The 14,088-nt window shown below is 34.4% G+C and overlaps 1 protein-coding gene across 1 annotated transcript; it reads left to right on the top strand.

The window, feature by feature from the left end:
• The first annotated feature begins 5,218 nt into the window (after positions 1-5,218).
• LOC130955262 (polyadenylate-binding protein RBP47-like) lies at positions 5,219-9,260 on the top strand. The gene is made up of 6 exons (XM_057882088.1): positions 5,219-5,952; positions 6,857-7,340; positions 7,887-7,969; positions 8,050-8,180; positions 8,452-8,548; positions 8,930-9,260. Exons 1-6 carry the CDS (start codon positions 5,524-5,526, stop codon positions 9,050-9,052), a joined length of 1,347 nt encoding a protein of 448 aa, XP_057738071.1. The 5' UTR covers positions 5,219-5,523; the 3' UTR covers positions 9,053-9,260.
• The last annotated feature ends 4,828 nt before the right edge of the window (positions 9,261-14,088 follow it).

Below are 14,088 nucleotides of genomic sequence, written 5' to 3'. Positions count from 1 at the left end.
TAATTAGGTTAGAAGAAATTGAATTGCCAAGGGATTGGGGTTCCATTTATTTAGGGTTTGCCATAAATTATATCTCTGCATAATCAAAGTAGATAGCAATAATTGTTAATCTACCTTTACCTATGCCTATATGAATATCTTCAAGTTGCAGATCCAAAGCGAGTAGTTACTTTAGTAGAGCCAGTTGATTCCGGCGATTCTGTTGATAATCAAGCCCAACTAATCAAGCTCACAACCATCAACACAATAACTCACAAGGCTCAGGATCCAAAGAGGGCAAGGAAGATCATTAGTTAGAGTTAGTTAGGAAGTACATTTGATTATAATTTGAATTTCAGAATAGTTAGACTAGTATAAACTCCCCAATTATTTTTTCATTGGGGGAAAACTTTCATTTTCTTATTTAATTTTCTACTTCTTTCACATTTTCATACCCATTTTTGTAATTATTTGAGCTATGAGTAGCTAATCCTCTCTTCATTGAGGGAAAAGAGCTATGTTGGATTTCAATGCATTAATGTGACTAATTCTTTAACTTCAATTCATCTTTCATTTGTTTCTTTAGAAAGAGTCTCCATTTTTCATCAAGGATCTAAATCTATTGGAAAATAATTTATATCTAAATTAGATTTTATGATCACTTGAAAAAGTGGATTTATAAAATCAAGCTTGAAAACTCTTTCTCTCAATTCTCATGATTATGGATATGGATTTGATAAGTAACATTGAATCAATTCTATCTAGATCTTGAAAAATTGGGTGGTGATAAGTCAAAGAATGTGCTTCATCTCTTCTCATGTGCAATTGATAAAAGAATTAGCAATTGATCAAGTCAAGAGAAATTGAATTACCAAGGAATTGGAATTCAATTACTTATAATTTGTCAAGAGATCAATGATTACACGACTGAAGTGGAGATGAGAGCTACTGATCATGAGGACTCGACATTTCTCTACCCAATGTTCTTCCCATTATCATCTTCTTACCTTACTTTAGAATTGCCTTTAATTGATACATTTATATTGATTCTTTTTCTTGCACTTTACTATTGCTTCTACTCACCTTAATTCTTGCCATTTACATTCTATTTATTTATATTCTTGCAATTTAAGGTCTAGTCATTTACATTTAAGTCATTTATTGCTTTCATTTACTTCTTTATCAAGTCATTTATATCTTAAGTTGTATTACCAATTGTTCATTATCCAAATTTGAATCGTCTAACTAGAATAATCAATTAATCATTGCTTGCTTAATCCATTAATCCTCGTGAAAACGATAACCTATTCGCCGTGGTATTACTTGATGCGACTCGGTGCTCTTGCCAATGAGTTAAGCATAGAAATCTAGTTTCATGCTATCCCTACCATATCCAAGAACAAAATACAATTATACTCACCAATCACATAGAACAAGATAGAATATAACAGAAAATGAACATAGTCAGACGTATTGGTCCCTAATGAATTATATTATTAGTCGGATTAGTCTCTAAAAACGATTACATTTTGGTATTTCGTAAGACAGGGATCAATTTATCGTCGATCGATCCTACATGTCAGTTAACATTTGACTCATTTGATTAACGTGCTACGTGGGATATCGTCGTTAGGATTTGACGACTCGAGTTGATGGGGGACCAATTTGACTAATGTTAATGGTTATTAAGGACTTATGAAACTATTAAAAATTATTACAGATTAATACGTCTGATGTGGACTTTTTTGGGACTAATTTGAATAAATACTCAATAAAAATATTACTATTATTAATAAATACCAACATAATTAATTATTAAATGTTGATTTATGTATAATTGACTATATAATACTTTTCTAAAATATAATTGAGAAGAAAGACATACAAATTGGCATCAGAATATACTTTGCCACTCTTGACGTTAGAATGTAAGTCGTTATAGAATTAGAATTATTAGTTATTGATTATTAACTCACGAAAATATAAAAAAAAATTATAATAATAATTACTATAAAGATATGAAATAGAATGATAAAATTATTGACAAATATCAATAATCGTTAAAAGTTAATTTGCCTATGAGTGATTATATGATATTTTTCTAAAAAATTATTAAAAAACATATGCAAATTAGTAGCCGAATAAGCTAGCTCAGTATACCTAGGATTACACTAGTCTGTTGTAAAATAATATAATAATATATAGTAGTTAATTTAATAGCTGGTATTTTGTAATAACTTTTTTTGGATTTTTTATTTAAATTAAATAAATATAAAAATTACAAAAATACATAAAATATAAAATAATTACTTAAATACACAACGTATCACATCTTGGATATTGAGGGAAGAATTAAAAAATAAGCATATCTCAAGTACTCAAATTTCATTTTATGACGGAACGACGGCTAACGTATTCAGAATGCACTCGGAATACGTGTTAAGCATAAAAAAGGGTACTAAGCATCCAAGATGCGTGTAAATACTGAACACGGTCTCAATATCCGAGATAAACCAGTAACATGTACTAGCAATAATCTAAGTACATCATGTATAGTGATATAAAAAAAACACATAGTTATACTACATAAACTATGGCCTAATTACTAATGTCGGTCGCCAGGATGGTCCAAGTGGTGTCCCGTCTCACATCCATGAGGACGTGTCACTCTTGGAGACCGTGTTGGCCGAGGAGAAACAATTGGGTGGCTCACAGTGGAAGGTGTCTGCTGTGCTGGTGGTGGTACTTCCCCATGCATGTGTGGACGCGGTGGAGGTGGAATCTGGTAATACGATGATGAGTGCTGATCCATATTGATGCGATGGTGGTAGTAGAGTCCGGTGATGTGATGATGGCATCTGATAGCCTGTTGGATGAGCTGTATATAGTCCAAATCATATTCAATGTGGTGCTGAACACCTAGACCTATCGATGAGCCAGGTATGTCGGTATGGTCTCTTTAAGTCCAATCACGATTTGTGTACTGATCCATCGCATCTCCAGATACACCCACAATCTGGAAACATGTCATCGATGTTTATTTCAACGTCTAAGCCAATGTCGAATTAGGTCTACTCTCAGCCAACTCCATCATCCTGGTGATGAGCAGTGCTGGAACTACCTGGGATGAGGGTCCTAGCTATGTCCGCCTCATGCCCAGCAAAGAATCCCGATGAGAAAATTTCTACATGTATAGCTGTCGTAGGATCCTCCGATATATCCTCCAGCTATGCATACTCAGCCTCCTTGTCTGACAGCTGATTATCTCCCTCAGCACACTATTATATTTATTTGACTTAAGTTAAAATTAATTATAAAAATATTATAACATACTATACATACCTAAGTTAATATAGAAGTTCTAACTAACAAAATCAAAATATCTGACACATTAACTAAATTAATAAAACCTAAACACCTAACTTAATTATTTATTGAAAATAAAATGGGAAAAATTAACTTCAAAATCCAAAACTCTAGCTATGTGCTAACTGCCAAGTCGTATTTAGTCTGTTGATGTCTCTGTCGCAAACATATTATCGGAGAGGCATATGTACTTCAGGAACTCGAATTTAAACTGTTATACAGTTACAAAATTCCTAAAAATTATTCAAATGAATGAAAATCTCGACTATTGTGGCGTTATATGTCTCGAAGCATATCTTGGGTGCTGAGACTCGTATTAGGCTTTTGAGTGTATCTCGGATACTAAAACCTTGTTCAGCGTTTACACGTATTTCGGATGTTCAGTTTTCGTTTTCCTGTTTAACACGTATCTCGAGTGCACCCTGAATACGTGAGTCGTCATTACGTCACCGGGATCTAAGTACTCGAAATGTAATACATTGTGTATTTAAGTAATTACTTTATATTTTATGCATTTTCGTAATTTTTATATTTATTTAATTTAAATAAAAAATTCCTTCTTTCTTTAAACTTTAAAGAAATCTTAAAATAAAAATAAATATCATCCGGAGAAATAGAAATATTACAATAAAATTCAGTAAATTTAGGATTGATTTGTTAAAATAAAGAAGATAAGAGAAACTGAGAAAGAAAACAGATTTTTTACCCGGGTAGATATAATTTTAAAAAATAACAATAAAAAATCATTATATGATTTTACCCGTGTATTCTTATCAACACCCCCAACCCAATAATATCCAAGAATAAAATAAGATTCATCCTGGTAGATAGATCATAGATCATAGATCATAGATCATAGATAAGTGATAACCCTAAAACAAAGGTAACGGTCATTCATGTATGCCACTGCCAGCGTATCCATCTTACGAGCTACTGACGTGCGCAACAACTGAGGGTGTGTTTGGTAATCACGTTTAAAGGAAAAAAGCACGTTAGAGCTTCTTGAAAGTTTCATTTTTTTGTTTGGCTAATTTTCTTCTTTACAAACGCAGAAGTGCTTTTGTTCCTAAACCAACGTTTACAAAAAGCAATAATTTCTAGCTTCTCCGTTGCACTAACGTGCTTTTAGCTAATACCTTTAATATTTATTTTTCTTTTACCAACTTTATCCTTTATACATATTATTGCATTATTTATAGAATTCTTATTATTCCTCTCTATATAAACTCTTTTTTATTATTTTTTATCAATTTTTTATTTGACATTATATATTTTTATAGTTATAATTTTTGTGTATTATATTTATTATTATCTTTTTATAATAGAATTTATTGATTCTATTAGATAATAATAATAATAGTTAAAAATTATAATGTACTAAAAAAGAGTACTAAGAATATTAAAAATATACTATATAAAAATATATAAGAAAAAAATATATAAAAAAATTAAACATGTATAAAAAAATAATATTATAATTTAATATCACGTCCTTTTAAGTAATTATTTATCTAAAAGTGATTTTAACTAATATTATCCAAACAAAATTTATTTTATCAAAATTAATTTTGGTAAAGAGTTGCCAAACATAAATCATGTTGACACAAACTTACTTCTATCCAAAATCAATTCTATAAAATCACTTTTATTCAAACTCCAGTTTGACCAACCACAATCCAAACACACACCGAGTAACTTGGAGAGCAGCAAGTGGGAGAAGAGAAGGAAGAGAAAGAAATAGCAGCCACTTAACGAGAGCCGTCGATTATTTTCTAATGGGGACCCCACACACATCACAAGACAATTGTCAATCTTCACGGACGGCTTAGACGGACGTTATAACCGAGGTTAACGCTCGTAAACCCCCCCCCCCCCTTCTCTTTCTCTCTCTTTCCTTTTCTCTCTCCCTCCAGATCCAAACCCAACCCAAAGAAAGTGCGCGTGTTGTTATTTACTTGATTTAAAACCCAACCCTACTACCACCGTAACCCTCCTCTTCTTCGTTTTTGGTCTCTACACCCTGGTTGGACCAAAGTCCTCTCTCTTTCTCTCTCTAGCATCTTCTTTTCAAGAGACTCATAGAGAGAGAGAGAGACAGAGAAACACTAATCAAACCATATACACATATATAGATAGATAGATAGATATAAACTTATTGTTTATAGCTGTTTGATTTGAATGGCTCAAGCAACGAACGGTGGGGATCTGAATCAGAATGGACAGCAGCAGAGTCAGCAGCAGTGGGCGCAGCCGCATCAGTATCAGCAGCAATGGATGGCCATGCAGTATCCAGCAACCGCCATGGCCATGATGCAGCAGCAGATGATGATGTACCCGCAGCATTACATGCCGTATGTTCATCCTCACCATTACCAGCCTCCGCCGCCGCCGCCGACCGCTCACCACCACCACCAGCATCATTTCAAGCAGCAGCAGACTCCGCCGCCGTCGTCTCAACCGCCGCAGCAGCACCACAACAACCACCATGGCCAGCAGAAGCAGCAATCTGGCTCCAACGGCGAGGAGATCAGGACGATCTGGCTCGGCGACCTTCACCATTGGATGGACGAGAACTACCTCGTCAATTGCTTTGCTCACACCGGCGAGGTATAATTCTCTCTCTCTCTCTCTCTCTCTCTGGATTTAATTTAAGCTTGTTGCTTGGTTTTGGATTTTGATTGATTCAATGAGATTCTCGTTTTGGCATAATTAATATTATTATCTCGTGTGTTTTGTTAGATGCAGGCAATTATAGTAAAGATAATTCTCTTTCTTACTGAACTTTGCTGTTTCACACTATGTAGTGTAATTAATCCCTCCGCGTTTGAGATATTCTGTTTTGGTATAAATGAACTTGATTTATAACGTGAAGTGGTGTGTATGTACAGAAGTAATTTTTCACATTTGATTCTGACTTCAGATTTAACTGTCAACATGTGTTTGATGAACCGTACATTTTTGTGCAAACAGCAGATTACAGATTGGCTCTCTTTGCTATAACAAGTGACAAGTGAGTTAATTGAGCTGGCATCTAATCTAGACTTCACGTTTATGTATTGTGTGTCCCTTGATAAATTTTTTGTCTCGTTGTCTGTGATTGCTGGACTAGGCTGATGATAGATAGGTGATAATTTAAGACATACTTCCGTTTTAGTCTTTGGTGTTTGTTACTGTAAGATGTCTAGGAGTTGCCATGGGGTGGTCCAAGTGGTCCCCTAATCTGAAGGCTGAAGATGTAGGTCTGTTGAGACCAAGCTTTTTATTTAACATAATGCATTTGCGATCTCTTAATTGCAATGTGGAAACAAGTGTAACAAAAGTCAAATCGGCCCAATCTTTGATTCCTCCTTTTGTAAATGACCATGTGTTGAAGATTGCCATTAACATCTAGTCATTACCTTTTAGGGGAATCCCTGAACCTTTTAAGCTTTTGCGATCCCTATTTGCTCAAATTTAGTGCTTCACTCAACAAAGCTACTTGAATTTTGACATTGTGTTATCTTATTTGCAGGTTTTATCAGCCAAGGTCATACGAAATAAGCAGACAGGTCAGTCAGAGGGATATGGATTTGTGGAGTTTTATTCACGAGCAACAGCTGAGAAAGTTTTGCAGAACTATAATGGTACAATGATGCCAAATACAGATCAGGCATTCCGGCTGAATTGGGCTACATTCAGTACAGGCGATAGGCGATCTGATGCTGCTACTTCTGATCTCTCTATATTTGTGGGGGACTTGGCTATAGATGTTACTGATGCTATGCTGCAAGAGACTTTTTCTAGTAGATATTCATCCATTAAGGGAGCAAAAGTTGTAATTGATTCTAATACTGGCCGTTCCAAAGGTTATGGTTTTGTTAGGTTTGGTGATGAAAATGAGAGGACAAGGGCAATGACTGAAATGAATGGCATTTATTGTTCAAGTAGGCCTATGAGAATAGGTGTTGCAACACCCAAGAAAACTTATGGCTATCAGCAACAATATTCTTCACAAGGTTTGTTAATTTTTAATTCACGTTGACCCTATATTAATTTGGTATGTTCACATCATGCTTTCCTTTTTAAGCTAGTTGATCATTTATGTCTATGATGAAATTTGTAAGTAATGCACGATATACTATTTGTAAAACATAGTTCAAGTAGAGTTGTTAATGCTCGTATCAAATGCCTTACATCGTCTATTTGTATGGTTTGATAATTGCTTATTTGATATTTCTGTTTTTGGCCTTCTATTTTCTGTTCCTTTGTTTATCAACTGTTACTTGTCTCCAATGTCTAAATGGTAAGTCCGCTGTCTCTCTCACACCTCAATTAATGTGTTGATGAATTTTAATGTACGGATATCTTTTTTGGTTTAAAAAGTTGAGAAGCTTGAATCCATGATCACACTGAAATATGCATTGGTCATTGGTTTAAAATGTATATACAGCATGCTGTTGATGTTTGTAATGCCATAAGTTTTAGCTGGAAAAGTGCAGTATATCTTACGACGTGCTTCTAATTAGAAATTTCTAAATCTAATATTGTGTTTCTATAACCAGCCGTAGTGTTGGCTGGTGGACACCCATCTAATGGTGTTGTGGCCCAAGGTTCCCAGGCTGAAGGAGATCTTAACAACACAACTGTAAGTCCGTTTTAAGAACTTTATATATGCCTGTTAATCAGCTCGCTTGATATATCGGTAACCAGATTTTTGCTCCACAGATATTTGTTGGAGGGCTTGATTCTGATATCGGTGATGATGACCTCAGACAACCCTTTTTGCAATTTGGTGAGGTTGTCTCTGTGAAGATTCCAGTGGGTAAAGGGTGTGGTTTTGTTCAATTCGCTGACAGGTATTATTTTGGTATCCCTTAAGATGTGTTTTCTGTGAAATGAAAATTGGCATATACATTCTTAAGATGGATGAGGACCAAGGAGTCCTTTATTATGTCCAACAATAGTATATTTGGAACTTATAAGGACATGGATATCATGCAAGATTTTGAGGGCTACTATAAATAATGATTGTGATTGGTATTCCAATTATCGTTGGTACTGTCTTTTTTACTTTTTCTTGGGTGACTTACGTATTTTCTGTATCTGCTGCTACTGTCTGTGTTACAGAAAAAATGCCGAGGAAGCCATTCAGGCATTGAATGGGACTGTAATTGGGAAACAGACAGTGCGTCTTTCATGGGGTCGCAGTCCAGGAAATAAGCATGTGAGTTGGTTTTCCTAATTTTCAACTTATGTTGATAGTATAATATTTTACCTCACAATATAGTGAGAAAATTGTTCAGTATTATCTTTTATTGTTCATAGAACTTTTGAAGTTAATTAGTTGCTAAATTAGCATACATTATTCTTTTTTATTTCTTTTTACTTTAGACCTAGATTTCAAAGGGCTCAAAATTCGCTCTGGCAGCTGACAGAAATTTTCCTAACCAGCTTTTGCTAAATCAATTATCTTACTCATCAGTTCTCTGAAATCTCAACCAAAAAGTGCCCCCCAGTTTCATAGGAAAATAAATTTAAATGGAAACTCTTTATATGATTCTGTGATTATTGAAATCCATCTCTAACAATACCTTGGATGTAACAGTGGAGAGCTGATTCCAATGGAAACCATTATGGTGGTCAAGGTTATGGGAATCATGGATTTGCTGTGAAACAGAATCAGGATATAGCAGTGCAGCCTGCTGCTGCAATTCAAGGGGCTTCATAATGTGGCTTAGCTGACAAGTGGGTATTGAAGTAGGATGATTTTATTATTGCTCTCCAAGTAAAACTGTAGTATTATTTTTAAATTTTTGTAGCTTGAATTATATTGGTATGCAAGATTGTATTAATATATATATTACTGTCTGAAATTTTGGATTGAACCTGACCATATTACATGGCTCGGGTATTTTTAAAAAAAAAAACCCTTGAAAGATATTGGTAGCTGGGAGCAAAGGTGGAACACTTTTGATTAAGGCAATTGCCAGTGTATACCCACTAACATAATGTCTCCAATATGAAAGGAGATTCTAGCATGCTGGCCAAAACTAGCAAATGTCAAATGATGTGTGTTCAGTACTTTCAGGCTTCTCAGTTCTCAGCAGTCAGCATGGTGAACCACAGGTGTAGAACTATTCATCTATCTGATCTTCCTTTTTAGACTTTTTTCCTTTTTTTTTGGTCAAGTGGATTGGATAGTCCTCAATCTTAGGCATTACATCCATGTACTACATATTCACACAACACACTCACACACTACATGGATTCACACTATTAGCATGGTTCTATATTCCTCCAAGAGGATTTGAACCCGGTGCAGCTCGATGTGAGGCAAACAAAGTTGCCAGCAGACTCAGGCCTTGGCTGCGACTTTTTTTCCTTGTTTAGGGCACATACCAAGACCTTAAAAAAGGGGATGAATTTTGTTCATATCATGGTCCAAAGTTAAAGTCATGGTCCAAAATTAAAGTCATGATCCAGATAAGCATTCAATTTGACAAAGGATCCAGAAAAGCCTAACAGACCCACATAGATGGTACTAGTAGCCACATGGGCCAATCTACCCGACTTACTCGGGGCACAGCGTAACCGGACTTGCATGGCAAAAAAGATTGTCAGATCACTATTTTAAATATTTATCCACAGCTCATTCACCACTCCAACATGGAGTAACTCCTAGATATTAGAGGAGAAATTACCCACTAATACAGGCGCCAAGATTCAAGAGTGATGGACAAGTCATCACCTACTCTTATAAATATTTTATCATATTCAGATATTTTTTAATTTCAACTCATTTAAACTTACCAAAATGTCTTGCTAATTCAAGTATTTGATTTTCTTGCAAATACTTCCATCATCATACAAGTGAGGACGTCGGACAGATTTATTATTCAAATAAATAAAGATGTCAAAAATATCTTTTTATGAAGATGTTTTATATAAAAGGTTTATTTATTTAATCACACTTTAAATAAAAATATTTTCATGAGTATATACTCATTTTGGTTCTCAGAATTTTAAACTGGACACTTTAGTTTTCAACTAAAATTAATTACTCGATTGGTCCCTAACAATTAATTTCGTCAGTCACTTAAATCCTTTACTCTGTTAACTCTAACGGAGGACAAAATAGTCTCTGACAACTCTAACAGGAGACAAAATGGTCCCTGGTATCCTTTGTTCGTAAACGACACTGTTCTCTCCTAATTTCCATTATATCTCGCATAACACTAGCAGTCTAACACTATAACTTCAAACTACACAATGCACACTCTATAAATTTAATGTTCACAAGAAAAAAATCCTCAACTTGTTATCAAAAAATTCATACTCAAGAAACTAATACCTATATCTCTCAACTAGTTATCGTTTTCGATGGATCCTCTGAATCTAGACAGCAAGTCTGGTTTGTTAAGACCCGTCGTCGTCGTTGCCATCTCTCTCCTCCTCTGTCCTATCATCTCCATGACCACATTGTCCACCACTCCGATCGCTTCCTTCAGCTTCTTCTCCGAACTAATGTTTAAGAATCACTTCAGTTTTCATATGAGTGGCAACAGTGACATTACTCGTTGTACTGATAGCTTGGATGCGAGGTCGAAACTGTCTGCCAACTTGGACTCTGGAAAAGAAGGAATGAAGCACTCGATGTCTATTTCAAATGAGAATTTGCATATGATGTCGAAGGAGAATCTTCTCATGATGTTCTAATGTCCAACAATCTATATTGCTTGTCAGAGAGTGGAGAAAGGCGTGCCCTTGGAGTAGTTGTGGAACTTGGTCTTGAGGATGTCGTGGACGTGTTGGGGTTGGAGGTGATGTTATCGAAGACGTGGAAGTGGATGCTTTTGGTGGGTGAAGTGCAGAGAAAGTGGATGTACCAGTCACAAAGATTGTGTGGTCCATGACATGTTGAGGTAGGTGCGATACGTGTGACAATTACACCATGACTTAATCTTGGAGCTAAAGAGGAGGAAGAAAAGATGGAAAAGAAGAATGTGAAGGTGAAGAAGGAGAGTATGAATGTTAGGGTTATGCAAGATATGATAAAAATTGGAGAAGAACAGTGTCGTTTTCGAATAAAGGGGTCATGGATCATTTTGTCCCTTGTTAGAGTTGTCAGGGACCATTTTGTCCCCTGTTAGAGTTGTCAGGGACTATTTTGTCTTCCGTTAGAGTTAACGGAGTAAAGGACCTAAATGACTGACGGAATTAATTGTTAGGGACCAATCGAGTAATTAATTTTAGTTGGGGACTAAAGTGTCTAGTATGAAATTTTTTGAGGACCAAAATGGATATATATTCTACTTTTATAACATATCAAAATTTAAACCTATAATTCATCATTCAAGGGTCAAACAAAAAAAATTTTCACATGAAGACAATTATCAAATTTTTATTAGAGTACCCACCTTCAGGAATTACATTCGAACAAGTTTGTCTTTTATTCGACCAACTTAGTGTTGAGATACTTATCTAAGAATGAGGGTGCTCCATTGGTATGAAGACTACTCCAAAAGAGGTTGGGATGGGATGATTGATCTTCAGCACAGAGATCTCTTTGTTGTTAAGGATGGTTTACTTTATATTTGGAATTAAGAGTTTAATGTTTAGGAGTATTAAGTTTAAAGGTGATGCGAAAAACGTCTACTCTCCTCATGCATCAAGGTTCCAGTTTTGCTAAGACTAGTGAGTATGGCTGAGCTTGAATTAATTTAGATGAATTATTATTCTCTTAATTATTTACGATTACTAAATTATTATTTTGCTGTTCACAATATGACTTTTGTTCATATCCTGGCCTAACAAATGAAAATCAGGCCCAATAACACTAAAAGGTCCACCAATAAAGGTGAACTTCATGATAGGCCCGACCTCTTCTATGAAATCGAACACCGACTCTTAAGGGCGAAAACCCTACCCGCTCAAAGCAGATAAACTGCTCCCTAAAACCTCAGTCGCATCTAGAAGGTGAATCACAACAAAATCTCAAGATAAAATGAACGCTTATCTACCAGAAAGATAAGATTACTCTAATAAAGGTGGTTAGCAGATCTACTATAAATACACTGACACCCCCAGGTATAACCCACGTTCTACTTTACTAAAAACTTGCCTAAAGTTCTTGCTAACTTAAGCATCGGAGTCTCTTGCAGGTACCACCCCCCGCCTCCTCACGAGGAACTCGGACAGATGGCACCTTGGCACCAACGAGTCGGACGCTGCCATACAAAGGGATATGAACCTCACGTTCAGGACTAAATCAACATTTCAGATAACCCTCGAAACAACTTTCTAAGCGATTATGGAAATAGTCAAATTTGTTTCATATATATATATATATATATATATATATATATATATATATATATATATATATATACACTCATATCTATCAAATGTTATTATGTAAATAAAAGTAGTTCATTTTAGCATCTATTATCCCGTAAAGATTTCAACTTTGATTTACATGGTAGTAAACAAAACCTAGTTTGAAATTGCATGTACTGTTTCACGTGTTTATACTTTATACAACTACTCTTGTTCAAAACATCACAAGTGCTATGGGTTTCATATAAAGAAATATACAATTTCCTTAATCAACAAATTGTGAAATCACTTTAAAAAATAAAGTAAAAAGTTACAAACTAAAACGGATATTTACATTTTTTTAATTTATTCAATTTTACATTTTGAGCCCTAAATTCATAACTTCCCTTCCAAAATACATAAACTTATAATAAGAGTAAAATTAAGTTGAAAGAAAACAGCCTCTATTTTTTTTATTATTAAAAAAAGAGAGTAGTTTGATGAAGATTTGTGTTAGATGATATCTGCACATGTGATTTTGGTGCAATTTGTATACTAAAAACTTATTCGCTGCATGCATAATTAAACATATGTTTGACATCAACAATTTTGTCCCCATTGTGGTATATGGCATATACTTTATAAAATGTTCTGTTATAACAACTTTAGTTAGAATTATAGTATTTAATTTAATCTTGAGAATTACATTTAATCTACTAATCACACATACTTCCTGAAGCAGATTTAATAAATTTATTTAGGATTTTATTTGAGAATTCAAGTCAATAAAGCATCAAGAGGTGATGAATTTAATGGCAATTAGTTAATTAATTAATTCATTTAAAACAATTAAACAACCAACCAGCAACATGCATTATTGCCCAAGAACAAATTGACAAAGTTGGGTCCGTAATTTTCACATAATGCGAAATTGTTTATGATTACTTATCTTGATTAGTCATATCTGACAACTATTAAAAAAAAAAACAGAAAATTAAAGTAGTATTACGACTAAGTAAACGAGAAATTCTTAAATAGATTTTATGTCCATTTCAATTTGTCGTTTCAAAGTACAATACGAACTTGCCCTCAATTTCTTGGATCATAAGTCATAACATGAATCATTTATTTCTTGGTGCTGGATTTAGATGCTTCTGGTACAACTCAAAACTTCCCAGGTTGTCTATACATTCTTTCGAAGCCGAACTTGGATTGGTCTCTCATATAATTATGAATTTGCTTTAAATTTCTAAATACACAGTATAACCGCATTATATTTTTGTCTTCATTATATAAAATAAAATTGACATTAACAAAAATGATTCCAAAGAATAAAACAAAAAGAGTTTTCAAATATAGCTAAAATTTGACAAAATTATTCGCCATCAACCCACTCTATTTCTGTTAATAGAAAACAAGTTGGATTGACAGTTTGGTGATTATGTTAAA

Source organism: Arachis stenosperma, chromosome 10 (assembly GCF_014773155.1).
Source record: "Arachis stenosperma cultivar V10309 chromosome 10, arast.V10309.gnm1.PFL2, whole genome shotgun sequence".
NCBI lineage: Eukaryota > Viridiplantae > Streptophyta > Magnoliopsida > Fabales > Fabaceae > Arachis > Arachis stenosperma.
The sequence above is the reverse complement of the archived record's forward strand: the minus strand, read 5'-3'. Positions and strand labels throughout refer to the sequence as shown.